This window comes from Lampetra fluviatilis, chromosome 2 (assembly GCF_964198595.1).
Source record: "Lampetra fluviatilis chromosome 2, kcLamFluv1.1, whole genome shotgun sequence".
NCBI classification, from domain to species: Eukaryota; Metazoa; Chordata; class Hyperoartia; order Petromyzontiformes; family Petromyzontidae; genus Lampetra; species Lampetra fluviatilis.
This window is the reverse complement of record NC_136276.1, coordinates 19,636,007-19,652,745: the sequence shown is the minus strand read 5'-3', so window position 1 is coordinate 19,652,745 and position 16,739 is coordinate 19,636,007. Positions and strand designations below refer to the sequence as shown.

The following is a 16,739-nucleotide window of genomic DNA, read 5'->3' as shown; positions in this document are numbered from 1 at the left end:
GTCATCTCCATTTTTGTCCCTGAACCATTCGTGAAAATGTTACAAATGATGGGGGCCATATTACCATCCCAAAATTTGTCCCTGGTTACCATAGCGTAGTTGCTGTACATTAGCTTTTCATTTTATATTTGGACAATGTTTAGGGGCACGGTAAATATGAAACGTTTCAGTGATGCACCTGAAACGGCGAAGCATGAGCATGAAGCTTTTGTGGCAACACGAAAGCCACGTGGTGTTGTGCTGGTGTAGCTTCGATATCCTGCAGAATACCGATGCCCAGATGAGGTCATTTTTTGTAACCCTTTCACTTTATCTAATGGTTGCATCTTTTTGTCTTCAATAAAATGTCCTCATAAAATTGTATTTCTGTCGATATTTTTTAAATTTAATTGTTTGTCATTCACAGGGATACTACTATTCGAACTCTTGACATATTTGATGAGAAACGTCATCCTTTAACGGTGAGTAAAGTAGATGGAGTACATTTTACTCTTCACTGAATTATGATTCATAATTATGTTAAGTTGAAGCCAACACTTGTTTTAATTGAAACTACATTGTTGTTCAATAGATTTTAATTATCTAACCTGTATACTACCCGGCTCAGTCCTGTACTTGGATTCACCACGCCCGGCCGCCTTTGTCGTAAGAGAATAAGCGACTGATTCGGATGGTGTAAATTATGATTATGTTCCAGAAGGGCTAAATAAGCTAAAATTGTATATATTTACAGTTAGAATTAGTTGAGAAATAAAGTATATGGAGATTTTCTAGGGTGCTTAATGCAACAAAAACATCTAAAATCTGAAAATATAAAATGTACTGCTTTGTTATGTTTAAACCTAGGTATTCAGCAAGGGGTATAATGAGATTGTTATATATGATTAATCTATATAGTATACTAGCTTTACTACCCAGCTCAGTCCTGTACTTGGATTCACCACGCCCGGCCGCCTTTGTCTCCCCAGTGGCGATGTTCACACACCACACCAATTACTCGTTTGAGGTTGAGTCGACCTAAGGGAGGCCCAGGACCGGTTCAAATAATCGTCACCGGTGGTGGCCGTGAGCGGGAATCGAACTCGGGTCGCCGGGTTCGTAGCGCAGCGCGCTAAGCACTACGCATGCGCGGGTCACATGACAGATGTGACGTCACAGCTCACTTGCTGTGCAAAAAAATATGCATTATTGAGCCCCCCCCCACCCAAAAAAATACAAAAGTATATTTTTATAATTTTTGCATGGTGTACAGTCTGGAAAGTACCCACATGGCAAATTTCAAGTTTGTTGCATGTCGGGAAGTACGCTAAACATTTTGAACAGACACACATAGTCACAAATTTCCATTTTATATATATAGAGATAATATGTTCACTAATTCAGTGTTTTGTGTACTTTGTTGAAGAGTATGATACGAAAGCTGTTAAACCCCAGGCAAAGTAGTTATAGTTGAGGGTAAATCATCCTTTGAATTAGACACGGTAGCATAATCACCACACTGATGGAGGGACCACTGGATTTTCAAAACAGGAAAATTGCTCGAAATGCGTTGACCACTGTCTTGTAGGCTTAAAGGTAATTAATTGTGTCGAAACATACACACGAAACGTGACACAATTGTAGTGTTTTGTGTTGAACAGACCCTGCTGCGTTGTGTGGATGGCTCTTGCCTTCCTCACACTGCTCTTGAGACTTGGAAAGTCGAATGCAGTCCAGACTTTTTGCCTATTAATCAAGTGTTGATTGAAAGCATTGCTCCAAGAAGCCCATACACTCATGGACTAACGTTATCTTATTTCTACCTGAATAAACACACTCGTTTTACGATCAGTAAACCAGCGCACAATGAGCTTCTGTACAATTATAAAAATGCACTCGTTGCCTTGTGTATCCCGGTTTATCTCCAGTTATAAGTCATTGCAGTGTTATTCAGCTGGCATTTATACCTCGTTACATTATAAGACACTGTAGACCCTTCTACCAGATGTGCTGGGTACCGCACTTCACAGGCGATTACGAAGTAAAGCGGTGCTGCGGTGTTTCGCACCCTGCTCTTCACGCACCAGTCTTGCGGCCTAAGTTTGAATCCTGTCCACAATTAATATCAGTGGTGAATGCTGTCTGAACAAGTCCTAGCCGCCCCCATCACCAACCCGCTCTGACCGCCGTGGTGAATTATGGTCAAACAACTGCCATAAATGAGTTGTTGTGAGGAGGTTTTTGTCTAGGAGTCAACAGACAAAGATGCACTGAGGCATAAGGTCCTATGTTGGCTTGTTAACAAGAAGCTAATTACCCTATGAGACCTCCTTTACCAGTGGCAAAATATAGTAATAGGTTTTTACCCTTTCAACTGGTACAAAAACTGACACCTTTATACAAGGGATCATGTTTGCAATAACCACAACACAAGCAGTCAAAATGCAAACAAAATGAAACATCTGGTCCAACACCAATGGAGACTAGGCTCTAAGAAAAGCTGTCTCGGGTGTGGACCAATCAACTTCAAGGACAGTGCATATCATTATCAGAGTTGTTTCTTTTTGTTTGCATTTTGACTGCTTGTGTTGTGGTTATTGCAAACATGATCCCTTTTATAAAGGTGTCCGTTTTTGTACCATTTGAAAGGGTAAAAACCTATTACTATAAGATGCTAATTAACCTATAACATGTTAAATGCGAGTATGTTAGCTCCTTGTGCACATTTTATTGAAGAATGTGCAGAAGCATAGCTTGAAGAAGGTTTATTTCACCATTGGAATTTAATCCATTTTCAGGGGATCGGTCCTTTGGGATGATCTATTGGCAAACACACTCATCCTCGCAGCTTTTGTAGTTATGCTTGAGATTTTGCATGGCATGAGTGTTTGTTGGCATGAGTGTAGTGAAATGAGGTCAGCCTACATAAACATATATCTACATGACTGGGTAGTAATTGTGCACTTCCTGTCAGTGGTAGTGCGCTGCAAAGCCAAAGGAAATGTATTTATTCCATAACAATCATAGATTTTCGACAGGACTGGATGTACGTAACTTGCATACTTGCTAATGTAAACAATGCTTCTCTTAGCTGTACAGGTTACGTGAATTGACACCTTATGTTGACAAAGAACCTAATGTGCCCTTCCCATTCCACCCCCCCTCCCGCTGTCCCTTTCCTTCCCCCAATATGTTATTTATCTTACTCCCTTTCCCCTCCCCATGTAAGCCTTCAAGCCTCCTGCACGTGGTCCCCCACCTGGGTGGGACAGCGAGCACAATCCCCCCCCCCCCCTTCGTTGGGCACCTGTCACGCCGAAATCGAGCTGCCGTTCGCGGGGGTTTCTGCCCCCCCCCCACCCCATCCGTGCTGCGATCGGCATTTTGTGCCGGGCTCGCGTTGAGCTGTAATTAAAAAACATGAAAAAGAACCTAACGTGCACTCCTTGTTCCAGAAAGTGGAAGTGCCAGTGGACTACAGTGTTAACGACCCGGAGCACAGGCACATCTACCGCTTCCTGAGGAACCTTTTCAGCGCAGCCCAACTCACAGCTGAATGTGCCATTATCACTCTGGTAAGAAGGCATGCCTAGACCACCTACCCGTTACCATTAGTCAAATTAATCCTATAATTTGTTAATTGTCATGAACTTGTTCCTTTACATCATCGCATTACGCTTTACTCCACTCATGCCGTCTGTCAGACGAGGACTTCTTTACGGAAGTGCCTGTGAACAAGACTGTGCTGTTACCTTCTGTGGATTTCGGTGAAAAGACACTAGTAATGCCAAAATTTCTAAATTGAAACTTGTGCTTTCTGTGGACACTCTCCCTGCAGGTGTACGTTGAAAGGCTGATGACTTACGGCGAGATCGACATCTGCCCCAGCAACTGGAAGCGGATACTGTTGGGAGCCATCCTGCTGTCCTCCAAGGTGTGGGATGACCAAGCTGTGTGGAATGTGGACTACTGCCAGATCCTCAAGGACATCGCTGTCGATGACGTGTGCGTGCCTCCACAGCTGTCTCTCTCTGCTGTGCCCTCGTGTATTGTGGGCGCCACGGTGGCTAGGATATGTTAACGACCTCGCCCTGGTATACAGGAGGTCGTGGGTTCGATCACGATCCTGACGCCTGCTGTATATTTGGAGTCTGCATGCTCTCCCCGTGGTCGTGTGGATTTTTCTCTCCACATTTAGGAACATGCGTTGAGAGCATTTTGCTGCTATACATTTCCACGTGATAAGCCACTTTGTTGAGCTATCATTTGTGGCCAGGTCGCTTCTAAAAAAGAGCTACTTAGCTCAGTGGGCCTTACCTGGTAAAATAAAAAAAATTGTTTCGTTCATCGTACCCTTTGCTTCCTTATAGATCTCTCAGTGGCCAAGTTTTCATGCAAACGTAAAGTACATACACATTGTATTGACACTGAATATTATACAAGTGATCTTTGTTGGAGTAAAGGAAATGGTGCTTTAATCAAAAGGTATATTTACATTTTTGATAACGGATGTGTAAAGTGTTATCTTAAGAATTGTTTTTTTTTATATATAAATAAACAATTTAAAGCAGGTGAATAACCTGTTGAATTTAAACGTCTCTCTTTTGCAAGGGAGACCTGGAACACAAAGCAATAGAGGATGCATGTTAACAGTGGAACAACATCACAAAACTCTACTTGAGTTTCAATAAGATACAGTTACGCTATGTATGGAATAGTCCAAAAGCACTTTCATATTGACCAAGTAACCAATCCAGTTGCATATGAAAAAATTACAATTCAGAATTGTTTTCAACATAATAGAGATGCAGTGTTATTCCACCTATGTGCTATGAAGTTGGGCCTTTCATGGCAGAGTTACTGACTAATGTGTTAGTTCATGCTTCCTGTTATTAGGAAGCCACCGGAGCTATGCACTTTCAAATCTAGATTGAAAACTAATTTCTTTGGAACTGCTTTTTGTGTTTAGTTTGTTGTCCTTTGCCCACACCTCCGATTTGCGCGGTTGGATATGTATTGTGCAAAAGAAGTTCAACAACATACATACACGCATGCGCCTCCTGTCCCTTGCCAATGATGTCATCATTACGTGCGATGTCAACGTCTCCTCCCCATGCAGCATCCCTCCCCTACTTAGAATACTGGACATCTGTGAAAGAGTTTCATAACTCATCGGATTCCTTCAGTCTGAATGAAGATTCTGCTTCTGAGAATAGTCTTTTAATTATCTGATTTGCTACCAAACTTGGTTAATTTACACATAAGCAGATTAATTGCCTGTTATAAGCATTCGATTGGATGTGCTTATTTATATACACAATAATAAGATACTCAAGAGAAAACCATACGTTTGACCATGTCCTTTCGTGTATTGACAACGTAACAGTTGCTAAAGTTTAATCATTTATTTTGTTTCACCTTTCGCAGAGCGAGGGGCGCCTCAACGTAGATGCCTCCATATCGGAGGGCCCCTTACCGGGTTGGCGTCGTGCCCGTCAAACACATACTTGAGCTGCTGCGTGATGATTTGTGCTCATTGGGGTAATTTCCCCCCCCCCCCCACAGGAATGAACTGGAGAGGCAGTTTCTAGAGCTGCTGCAGTTTAACATCAACGTCCCAGCAAGTGTTTATGCCAAGTATTACTTTGACCTCCGTTCGCTGGCCGACTGCAACAATTTGAGCTTCCCTCTGGAGCCCCTCTGCAAGGAAAGGGCCCAGAGACTGGAGGTGAGGATGCGTGCATTCTCTTGCGCGCATTACGATACAGCCAAACGTGTTAAACACATTTAGTTTCCTGACAGGGTGATAATTACTGTTATTTTGTCTTGGACATGTGTATATATATATTTTTGGTAAATTTACAGCAGAATTATTTCATTGGAAAAATCACGTAGCAATATTGCCCCCCCTACTGACACATGAATGCCCAGTTGAAGGCTGATGCTGTGTAAACCTTGTGCCGCACAGGGGCAGCTGCCTAGGCCAGACCTGCCGCAGGCCATTACAATGGTTAAGATGACGTGATACCAAGCAAGTGATTTGAGTAGCTGAGGCATTTAAACTCCCTGTAAATGCAAATCCGTATCTACAAAGTGCGTACCATCATGGACTCTCTGCAACCTTAGGGGCCTTCTGATATAACCTTGGATAATATGAGCACGTGCATTTTTTGTTAGAACTGCCAAAGTTTAGAATTGATAACGTTTTAAAATCGTAATTTAAAAAAAGTACGTCCCTGGGCTTTAAATGAACTGTGTGAAATGAACTCGGGTATGTGCATGCACCTGCTGATCCGTTCTAGGTAAACCCAGGCTGCACACATTCCTGTTTTGTCTTGCACCATTTAAGCTTTGGACTTGGCTCACGGGCTCATTATCATCCCAGATGTTATGGGTATGCAGTTTCCATATGCAGTCTTGATTAACTTAAGATGATGAAGTGCCATTTAGTGGTGTCTGAGGCTTAAGAGATCCAAATAAATATCAAATTAGCAGGAGAATTGTATAGGTTTATTCGGCTGCCTTGTTCACGACATTTAAACCTGTGTCATTGTAGTGTCTTGTTTGGTATTGATGCCTGGCATTGTTATCGTAAAGTATGACTTCAGCATTAATCTATTTTAAACGAGGCGTTTTGATGCACATATAAACTTGACAAAAAAAAGGATGGCAGCTCGTTACAAATGTTTCGGATCTGTTGACGTTAACTTGAGAAAAAAAATTCCCTTTCCAGGCCATCTCCCGTCTCTGTGAAAACAAATACAGAGATTTATCGAAGACTTCTCTGCGAAAGTCCGTCAGCGCTGACAATTTAATCGAAAAACGGACATTCGCAGCCATTCTGCCGTAGTGGCTGTGAACGAGCGCATCCGAGAACTTCAATTAATTCAACGTACATTGAGGCTGTGGAAATATTTTTTGCAAGGTAAAGTATGCGGTGCGATTCTGTGCATTGCCAGCCCTTTTGACATCCTTCCGTTTTACATGACAAATTTGGAAATATAGAAACGCGCACACGCAAAAAAGGCGATCGCTTAAAAGTTATGATTTTGCTAAAGTATATTGCACCATATATTAAGGGCTTAAATGTCTTAAAACACATTTCTTTAACTCGCTTTTTTTCTAAGTGAAAGTAGTTTCATGTGCTCCCAAAGTAGAACCTTAATTCTTGCCAATAGCGTAAACATTTTTGAAAATTACGGTAATGAATGAGTCATCACCAGACATCCCAAGTGACAGAAAATAATGGCTGACGAAAGGCATTTTGCAATGGAAAGTTTGGCAAGCGGCAGTGGAGCTATAACTGCAAAACTGTTATGAGCTCAGTTGGGGAAGGAGGCATGGGGAGAGCTGAGAGCTTAGCTGCATTGTGATAATGTTTGCATCTTCAGCACTTGTAGCTGTGCAGTCGATGTTATACTTATGGTACGTGCTGGTTTTTGAATAAGCACAGCCTAGCATGAATGGTGAAGCATTCAGAAGTTTTCTAAATGGTAATGCAAGTACTTCTGTAGACCTCATGTATACATTTTAATTGTCAGTGATTTAAGACGGTCTGTCATATGGAAAAGGAAGCATTGGACAAATCTCTTGAGTCGTTTGCGGATGGGGGTGGTATAGGAAGCGTGGTTGGAGTCTCTTTTCAAATAGAACTATCGAAAAGGGTATACTTTTTATAAACAGCTCCTCTGTGTGTATGGTTTTATGGGTGCAGAAAACATTTAATACAATGGACAAACCAGTCACAGTGTTATTCAACACTCCGTATCCAGAGTCTGCAGAAGATCGGACCTGGAGCTAGAATCCAATGAGTCGAATGAAATGCGTTGGGTTTTTTTCCGTCAAAAAAAATCAGGAGGGGCCTATTGTTTAAATTCTTAATTCTGCAGAATGTGAATTGTGTGAATATCGCGTGCGTGCACTATCCGTGTGCCTTATGTTTACTCCAGTGTGAACCCTAAGATGTGCGTCGTGCACTTGCATGCGCTTGTGCGCGCGCACACACACAACACTAAGCGCAACAACCAATAATGTGAATAATGCAGAGGACCCTTTTAATGAATTGGCTTGGCCAAGTTGTATTTTCTTTTTTAAAGCAGGGCTATCCAGCTTGGATAGAAATGATGGAAAGAGAAAGTGAGCTGCCTGAAGCCCCAAGAGACCGCCTCGCTCCGGGATTCCAGAATCCTTTTAGTGGCATTGTGCGTTGCTGTATCGGGGTCATTGTAACGGGAGCTGTAGGAGTGGCTGGAGTAACTAGCGGGCCTGTGGGGTTTCTTGTGTGGGATGACGGCAGGGAACATTCTAGCAAACAAAGAAAATGGAAATCAAGACCGTGTTATTGTAGTTGGAATTTTTTTTTTCTCTCCACTTTTTTTTTTTTTGCCTTATTTACTTGTCTTTTACTTTGCACGGTTTGTGATATTTTTTTCCCGCCGTATATATTTTTTTCATTTGCAGCGGTATTCTTTGTTTACCGTCTCTTTTTGTGAGGATATCCGTCTGATTTGTTTATGCCGAGATGTTGTTTATTTTCTTAATGTCTGCGGCTTACATATAAATGTTTAAAAGTAATACTGCATTACTCTTCCTGAACGTACATTTTTATTAGCAGAAAATAATTTGGTTTCTTAATACAGCTTATATAATGACGAGTAAGTTTTATTTTACTTTACTAATTTCCTTTAATTAGCTCAGAGTTAATTGATGCTCATTATCACATTGTATAGAGGGCACCTGGCTAATGAAATTCATGGTGAGACATTTATGTTACCCGATTTAATTGCACATAATTTTCAGATTTTAGCTTTGACACCTGCACGTATAATGGGCTGCTTCTGCCAGTGTAACGCGGTCAACAATGTCCACTTTTGCAGCAGGTGTTTCAATTTGTCGTAATTTCCAGCAGATGATGATTTGGTTGCAGACTTATTTAAATATCAACTTCACGTGAATGAACAAAAGACTGCACTTTCGATCCACTTGAGTTGTTTTCTGTGTGCAGCATCCGTGGCTTATAATACATCGACTTTAAAGTAGCATTTCTGCACATGAATACAAATAACAAGTGAATACTTTTTTTTTTTAAAGCGTATTGTAGATAGTTTTTGAAAATGTACATTTTACGAAAAAAGAAAATACACGTGCTCATTTGGCAGGAATATGATATCATTGTATTATCTTCCGTGCGGAACATGAATGGATGCTAGCATGTGATCGATGTGGGATATTTTCTCATTCACCTCGTGTAGAGTGCGGTGCTAAAGATGGATATGATTCCTTATCGTTACTTCAACGCAAAACTTTGGTAAAATAACAAAATAACATATTGCAGTATTGGGATGCTTGGGATTATACAAAAGCATAGAAAATGTAGCATCCATTTACCATTGTTAAATTATGCGTTCATAGCATGCCATATATACTCCTTTGTGTTTGCCTTGATTGACACATGATAATCTTATATTCAACGATACTTGGTATTGTTGAAATTGTGTACGTAACAATGCACCCTTTACGGTGTTGATGATGATGATGATGAACTGTTATTTCTTGCTGTAGTAACTATCTGTGGGGGCCGCCGCGCACGTAACGCGCGCGACCCTGTTCCGGATTGCGCGCCGAAGATGTATTGCCGTATTCGAGTGGGCGTTGTGAAGTGGTGGTCCAACGGGGGCGGGGGGGTGGAAAGAAAGCGAAGCTTGTAAAGTTATTTAAACCAGTGTAACATTGGCACTCGCGTTTTTTTTTTAATGGGGACGTTAAAAGGTTACACTTATACCTGGGAATAGTGAAAGGGATATGTAATTAATAATTTGTAGAAGTACAATAAATAGGTAAACATTTTATGTTTGGCAAGAACTGTTATGAAACGTAACACCAAAAAATGCCATTACCTATCAAAAATTAAGTATTACCATAATTGTGCTTGCATTCTGAGTATGACACTGGTAATTGCTATGAAGAAACCCGACGGGAAAAAAGGGAAAACCTTTACATACAAGTGTCCCCTGATGAGAGTAATGCTTCACAACTACAAGGGAATCTTTGCCAGGCAGTAGTGGTGTCCCATGCCGGCAAGCCAGCACTGTGGAGGCAGGGAGCATTGGTGGATCACACAAATGTTTTGCGACTCTTCCCCCCCGTAGGGTGCCGGGTTGCTATCACCCTGACTGGCGCCACAGTGGCATAGATGTTTACTACGTCGCCCGGTATACGGGAGGTTCATGGGTTCGATCCCAACCCTGACGATGCCTGTATATTTGGAGTTTGCGTGTCTCTCTCTCCCTGTGGTCGCGTGGAGATTTCTCTGGGTCCTTCGTTTTTTTTCCCTGCACATTTAGAAACGTGCGTTGATGGCATTTGACTGCTTTACATTTCCACGTGAAAAACCGCTTCATTGAGCTATAATTTTGTGGCCAAGTCGCTTCTTAAAAAAGAGCTCTTGGGCTCACTGGGCCTTAACCTGTAAAAAAATATATACAGTAAAACCTTGGATTGCGAGTAACTTGGTCTGCGAGTGTTTTGCAAGACGAGCAAAAAGTTTAAATAAATATGAATTTGATAAACAAGCGAGGTCTTGCAATACGAGTAGTACGTATACGCTTTGTCTGCCGAGCGTCACGTGATCACAACTGATATACGAGTGCTTTGATATAAGATTACAAACACGTTTCCGGAACGAATTATGCTCGCAATCCAAGGTTTTACTGTAGTTTCGTTTAGTTTAAAAGCGGTAGAGCCAGTGTGGACTAATATCGTCTGTCCTGTCCGTATGGCATTGATGCTGCGGTTGCAGCCCACGTGCGTAAAACATTCATTACACAGCTGAAAATAGCTTAATATGAAGACATACAATGCAGGGACCATCATGAAAAAGAGTCATTGGACTCTTAGTGTGGCTTCCCCTGGGTAAACAGTCCTAGTAACGGTGGCCCGATTTAAGGTTTCTCTTTAACACTAATTTGAGAATAGTCGGTTCCATACTGGCTATTTTCATGTATTTGTCTTTGTCATGACAGTCAAACGTATTGAGATGTGCTCTCACGTACTTATATTATGTAATGGTTGAGTAAAGTTGTACGTGTGTGTTGATTGGCATTTTTCCTTGTCGGAGTTTTGCTTTGACAAATGTTACTCTGGTTATTTTTTTTTACGTTCCTTCGAAATTGTTTTTTTTATCTGCACTGGGCACATAGGCCCTAGATAGCAAACATTCCAATTTTTATTATTTCTTTAAATGTTTTGCCCAAATTCCACAGGTTACAGTTCCATAGCAAATTATAGGAAAAAAGCTTTTAACATTTAGTGTAAAAATTGTATGTGAATCTTGGAATGAGATTACAGAATAGTATTGTGTTATGATTGTAAAGAATTCTGCTACTAAAGTGCATCTAAGTGAGTAAATTACAAATTTATTGTTGAGCCTCCATTGAATTTCTCGGCCCTAAATGATATGTTCACCTTTGTGCTCACTTTTTATTTTTACGTAGAAGTCGTTATGTATAACGATGATGGGCCCAATTCTTGTAGTATAAAACGACATCACGGTTTTCTTTTGTTAAGGTGCAATGCTCCTTGAATGCATTCTACCTTGCATACTACATTCCTCAAGCAGATTGGTTAGAACAGGGCCGGTGTAGTCCTGGGCAGGGTGGCAAGGCTGTTAACCCTCTCCCGTTCCGAGAAGACTGCAAGTTGCAGGGTGAGTGTCCTGTTCAACGCTGAATCTCACAACGTGCAAGCAGTTCAAGCATACATTTCATTTAGAGGGGCACCGCGCCATGGGTTTTAAAGACATTTTACTCACCACAGATAACTGTACTGACACGACCGTACTCTGTAATAGCTCCCACATGGCCGTGTGGGAGCCTCGGTACCGATAAAGTAATTTTATCGGTTTTTCTTCTGATTTTGTTCTGATGACATACGTGTACATGGAGTGCTTTAAATCAACACGATTAACCCTTTCGTGTACATCATCGGAACGGATTCGGAAGAAAGAGTAGGTGTATAGCTATCCGCGACTTATGATTTAGCTGCAAGACTGAGCTTTAGAAGCACAGTACTCTGCAGTCGAGTATGCCAGAGGTATTGCCAACGTCCCAAGTACGATTGATGCTGCACGATCTACATGTGTAATAAAAGACTCGACCACGGTATCTGGCTTGGTGTCCTTTATTCGGGTTCGTCTACTCTTCCCACACGGCTCTCTCCCTCTGAGACCCTCCGCTCGGCGCCGACGCTGCTGTCGCTCCCGTAGCCGCTAACAGCCTCGCTGCTGATCTCCTCGTGTCGCTCCCGTAGCCTCTAGCAGCCTCGCTGCTGATCTCCTCACGCAGCCTCTCCGGCTGCCCTCGCTGCAGTTCCACCACTGCTCTCCCTCTCCGAGCAGTCCCACTGCTGCCTCTTCGTGCAGCCTCGCTGGCTGCTCTCGCTGCAGCCTCGCCGCTGCTCCCTGGGTTGGTCACCGCTGGCCGACGGTGCCAATCCTCTTTCCGAGTGTGTGTGGCGATCTCGCCACTCCTCCCAGCCTTCGCCCTGCGTGGCCTCACCCTAGTCCAGTCTCCAACAACCTCCCTTCCTCTTCCGGTTTCTCCCCTTAAAGACCCGAACCCTTCTCCCACGTGACGTAACTCCTCCCCCCCGTGACGTCACATCCGGAAGGTCGTTTACGCCCGCATTACACCACCCTCCCCCGTAGAGAAAACCCAGCCGACCTCGGCTGAACAAAACTCCAACAGTAATGCGGGCGAAACCGACCCTGACACACTAAAGGACACGAAGCATGCAATAATTATAACAGTAAAACAACAACACAACATAATAATCAACGAAACGTAAGAGATTTAGAACGTGTGCGGGTCGCCGGCCCGTCCCGGACGGTCGGCGGCCCACCCGCAGAGCGGGAGCGTGATGGGGTTTTAAGAGTGACAGACCGCAATCCTCCTGTCGCTGTTGGAGGCCCACCAACGTCCCGTGTCCCCGAGGGCTCAGCCCCGGAGGTGTCCCGCGATTGTGCTCGCACCGGGGTCGGAAGGGCTGCAGGGCTCGGAATTCCCGCAGTCCTGGCAGGCACCCCCCGAGCAGGGCCCCCCGTCACCTGCGGTGTCACGGCCGGTCTGTCTGTCTCGGAGGTTCCTTCCTTGGCACGTCCGTTGACGAGGCCTCCTGCTGGGGCTGACCCGGGACGCGGGCCCAGCAGTCCCTGGCGTAGTGGCCCTTACGCCCGCAGCGGAAGCAGTCAACGTCGTTGCGCCGTAGCGCAGGCCCTGCGTCCCGCCGGGCCCGTACCGGTGGTGCAGCGCGCGGGGCCGGCCCACCGCGGCCCGACCATGGACCAGAGGCGGCCGTCAGCTCCTGAGGGCCCCCCCCCATCCGGCACGTAGACCGCCTTCTTAGGGTCCCAACCCAAGGCGCCTCCCTCGACGATGGGCCCCCCCCGTCCACGCCGCGACTTGCTTCCACCGTCGGAGGTTAAACTGTGCATCTAAACATTTTGCTGCCGCCCGGGAAGTGAGCTTCTCGTGCCCACACACAGACATGGGAATCCCCAGATCCCGAGACTGCTCGAGCATCTTACCTAAGATGAGAGGCTTGAGCAGGTCAGGCTTCGTCTCCGGATATGCGGCCATAGCCAATTCCAGCACCGCACCCCTATATGCCACCGGCGATTCCTCGGGCGCTCGCTGTCGTTGAGCAAATCGGCGATGAGCATCATCAGGTGGCTCATAAGCGTCCGCCATTTCGTCAAAAACTCCACGTAATGTTCTCTTCCTTTCGGCCGTTATGGAACGAAAGAATCTGACCGACTCGTCATCAAGAAGAGTCGGCAAAACTTCCAAAGCCTCAGCGTCGGTCCACCTAGCAGAACGTACCGCTGCCAAAAATCTGCAGGCGAAAGCACTCCAATCGCCCCCGATGGAGAATTCCTTGACCGTAGTAAGATGCCGACTGCGACTCCTCAGCACGCCGTCCTCAAGCGATGGTTCATCCGGTGGTAGGTTCAAAATGGCGTCGAACCGCGGCGTGGTCAAGATGGCGGCTTCGTGCCGCGTGGCTGATGGCGTCGACAGCGAAGGCAAGGCGGCGGCCTGTGGACCACCCTCGGCTCTCCCCATCGCCGTCCTCGGCGTGACGAGGTGACATAGCTGCGCCAGGACGTCCTTGAGAGTCTCAAGTTGCTCCGCCATCTATTGCCATCGGAAATCCACGTCCGTTGGTGCTGACGGACCCGCCACCGCGGCGACATCTTCAACTCCCGTTCCCGCACTCGCTTCAGCAGGGCTCTCCTCCACCACCGCAGCTGAATTCATCGTTGGAGGAAGGTCGTCGTCGTCGGATGAAGAAGCAGATCCTGGCGTCGGAATATTCTTTTTTCTTACTTGCTTCGACATGCCGTTACACTTCCAACACCAGTGTAATAAAAGACTCGACCACGGTATCTGGCTTGGTGTCCTTTATTCGGGTTCGTCTACTCTTCCCACACGGCTTTCTCCCTCTGAGACCCTCCGCTCGGCGCCGACGCTGCTGTCGCTCCCGTCGCCGCTAACAGCCTCGCTGCTGATCTCCTCGCGTCGCTCCCGTAGCCTCTAGCAGCCTCGCTGCTGATCTCCTCACGCAGCCTCTCCGGCTGCCCTCGCTGCAGCTCCACCACTGCTCTCCCTCTCCGAGCAGTCCCACTGCTGCCTCTTCGTGCAGCCTCGCTGGCTGCTCTCGCTGCAGCCTCGCCGCTGCTCCCTGGGTTGGTCACCGCTGGCCGACGGTGCCAATCCTCTCTCCGAGTGTGTGTGGCGATCTCGCCACTCATCCCAGCCTTCGCCCTGCGTGGCCTCACCCTAGTCCAGTCTCCAACAACCTCCCTTCCTCTTCCGGTTTCTCCCCTTAAAGACCCGAACCCTTCTCCCACGTGACGTAACTCCTCCCCCCCGTGACGTCACATCCGGAAGGTCGTTTACGCCCGCATTACACATGGAAGCTGATCGCTTGACGCCGATTCACCGGCGAGTCTTTGAGATAACATCTTTTTCTTTTTTCTTCTAACACCTCATTCATCATTGCCAATGGGGTTACTTCACCTGCAGCTTCCCTTCCTATAGATGGTATCGAGTCCGGCAGACTTGGCACCTGTTCAGGGGCACTCAACTTACCCGAGAAAAGTGTGGTCTCGTGGTGGCTGTGCCCGAGCTACTCCAAACTAGGAAGGCGCTCCATGTGCTTATGCCACTGTTGGCGTTGAGGCACCTTCTCGTATTGTTGCCCACCTGAATGAGTTGCACCCACCATTGGAACCTCCTTTGCCAGTAGCAAAATATGATAATTGTATTTTTTACCCTTTAATCTGGCGACAAAACTGACACCTTTTTTTTACAAGGAGTCATGTTTGCATTGACCACAAAACCTGCGGTCGGAATACAAACAAAAAACACAACTCTGATCATGTATGCACTGTCCTTGAAATTGATTGGTCCACACCCGAGACAGCTTTTCTTATAGTCTAGTCTCACATGGTGTTGGACCAGATGACGCCTTTTGGCGTATTACGAGATGCACCCATTTAGCCCATTGGGCTGAGTTCCATCAGCAAGAAAGTTTTCATCAACAGAACTATCGACTGCACCACTTTGCCTGCAAGTCGCGTGTTTTTAGATTTTTCAAACTTATCATTGGTTGATCCCAAGCCATTGGGGACGAGGAACTGTGCTTTTAGCATGCTGTGTTTGGGGAATGGATTAAAATACCTAATCCCATGGTCATGGTGCTTTAATGAAGGGAACGGTTTGTAGCTGCTACCATCTGGTCTGCAGGGTATTGTACATACAATGGTGTGTCAATTCTTATTCATCAATAATCACGTTAAGACTTGAGACTGCCTGTCTTACGTGTTCCGTTCAGTGACTTGAGATTGTTCATGCTCAAGTAAATCATTGTTTTGTATCGACGGTGTCAACTCTTGTCATTTTTCTTGTCCGCAATATGCATTGTTCTGCACGTTTCATATACTGCAGAGATGAAACTAGACGCCAATCAGGAGCAGGATGATTTTAGTGGGTGCATATTTCCTTCGTTTACTCCTGGCATCGTGTACGAGAACATAGCTAAATATTTTCAATCGTAAATTACTAAATTAACAGTCTGGGTAATGAAAAAGAAAATAAGAATGGACACCGTGTGAGCTCTTGGTGCTGGGTTTTCACGAGGGACTGTAAGCTGTAGGTAGGCCTCTTGGAATTGGGTGGATATGAGTGTGAGGGCCTTTGTGGCAAATGCTTGTAACCAGTGGAACCTTGTGGCAGATGAGACTCGAGGTGGTAGCAGATGGAGGATCGCCTCCAGGATGGTGTTCCCCTAAATAATGCTGTCATCAATTTCCAGGAAGCTCTCGCCTAGAAAGCTGTGGTGGCTCTAGAAAAAAAAAGCCAACAAGCATGGCTTGTCCAGCTGAAGAAAATTTAGGAAATGGCCTTGAAATAGAAATAAATAATGTGGTGCAGGTGAGTGATGATGGCAGTGGTGATGGTTATATGGGTCATGGTGATTTGTGAGATGTTCGACTCAGAGATTTTCATGGATTACACATGAGTATGGAGCTGGATTACGGCTTAACAACATTCTTGTTGATTTAGTGTTGAAAGAGACTATGAATGTAGAATTCTAGAAAAGTTCCCGGATGTTGCATCCATAGCCAGGAAGTTACCTGGTTTCTGTTCAAAGGAAATGTGGCGCTGCGAAGTCTTTGCACAGTTTCAGCAAGACGGAGC

The 16,739-nt window shown here is 45.1% G+C and overlaps 1 protein-coding gene across 1 annotated transcript in view; it reads left to right on the top strand.

Annotated features, from left to right (window-relative positions):
* The window catches only part of LOC144943909 (cyclin-Y-like protein 1), a 33,397-nt gene extending 25,097 nt beyond the window's left edge, over nt 1-8,300 (top strand). Inside the window, exons 6-10 of the mRNA XM_078871768.1 lie at nt 407-461; nt 3,435-3,554; nt 3,818-3,984; nt 5,545-5,707; nt 6,713-8,300. Of these exons, the coding sequence (XP_078727894.1) occupies nt 407-461; nt 3,435-3,554; nt 3,818-3,984; nt 5,545-5,707; nt 6,713-6,829 (622 nt within the window). The 3' untranslated portion in view covers nt 6,830-8,300. The remainder of the gene's footprint in view (nt 1-406; nt 462-3,434; nt 3,555-3,817; nt 3,985-5,544; nt 5,708-6,712) is intronic.
* Nucleotides 8,301-16,739: the final 8,439 nt, after the last annotated feature.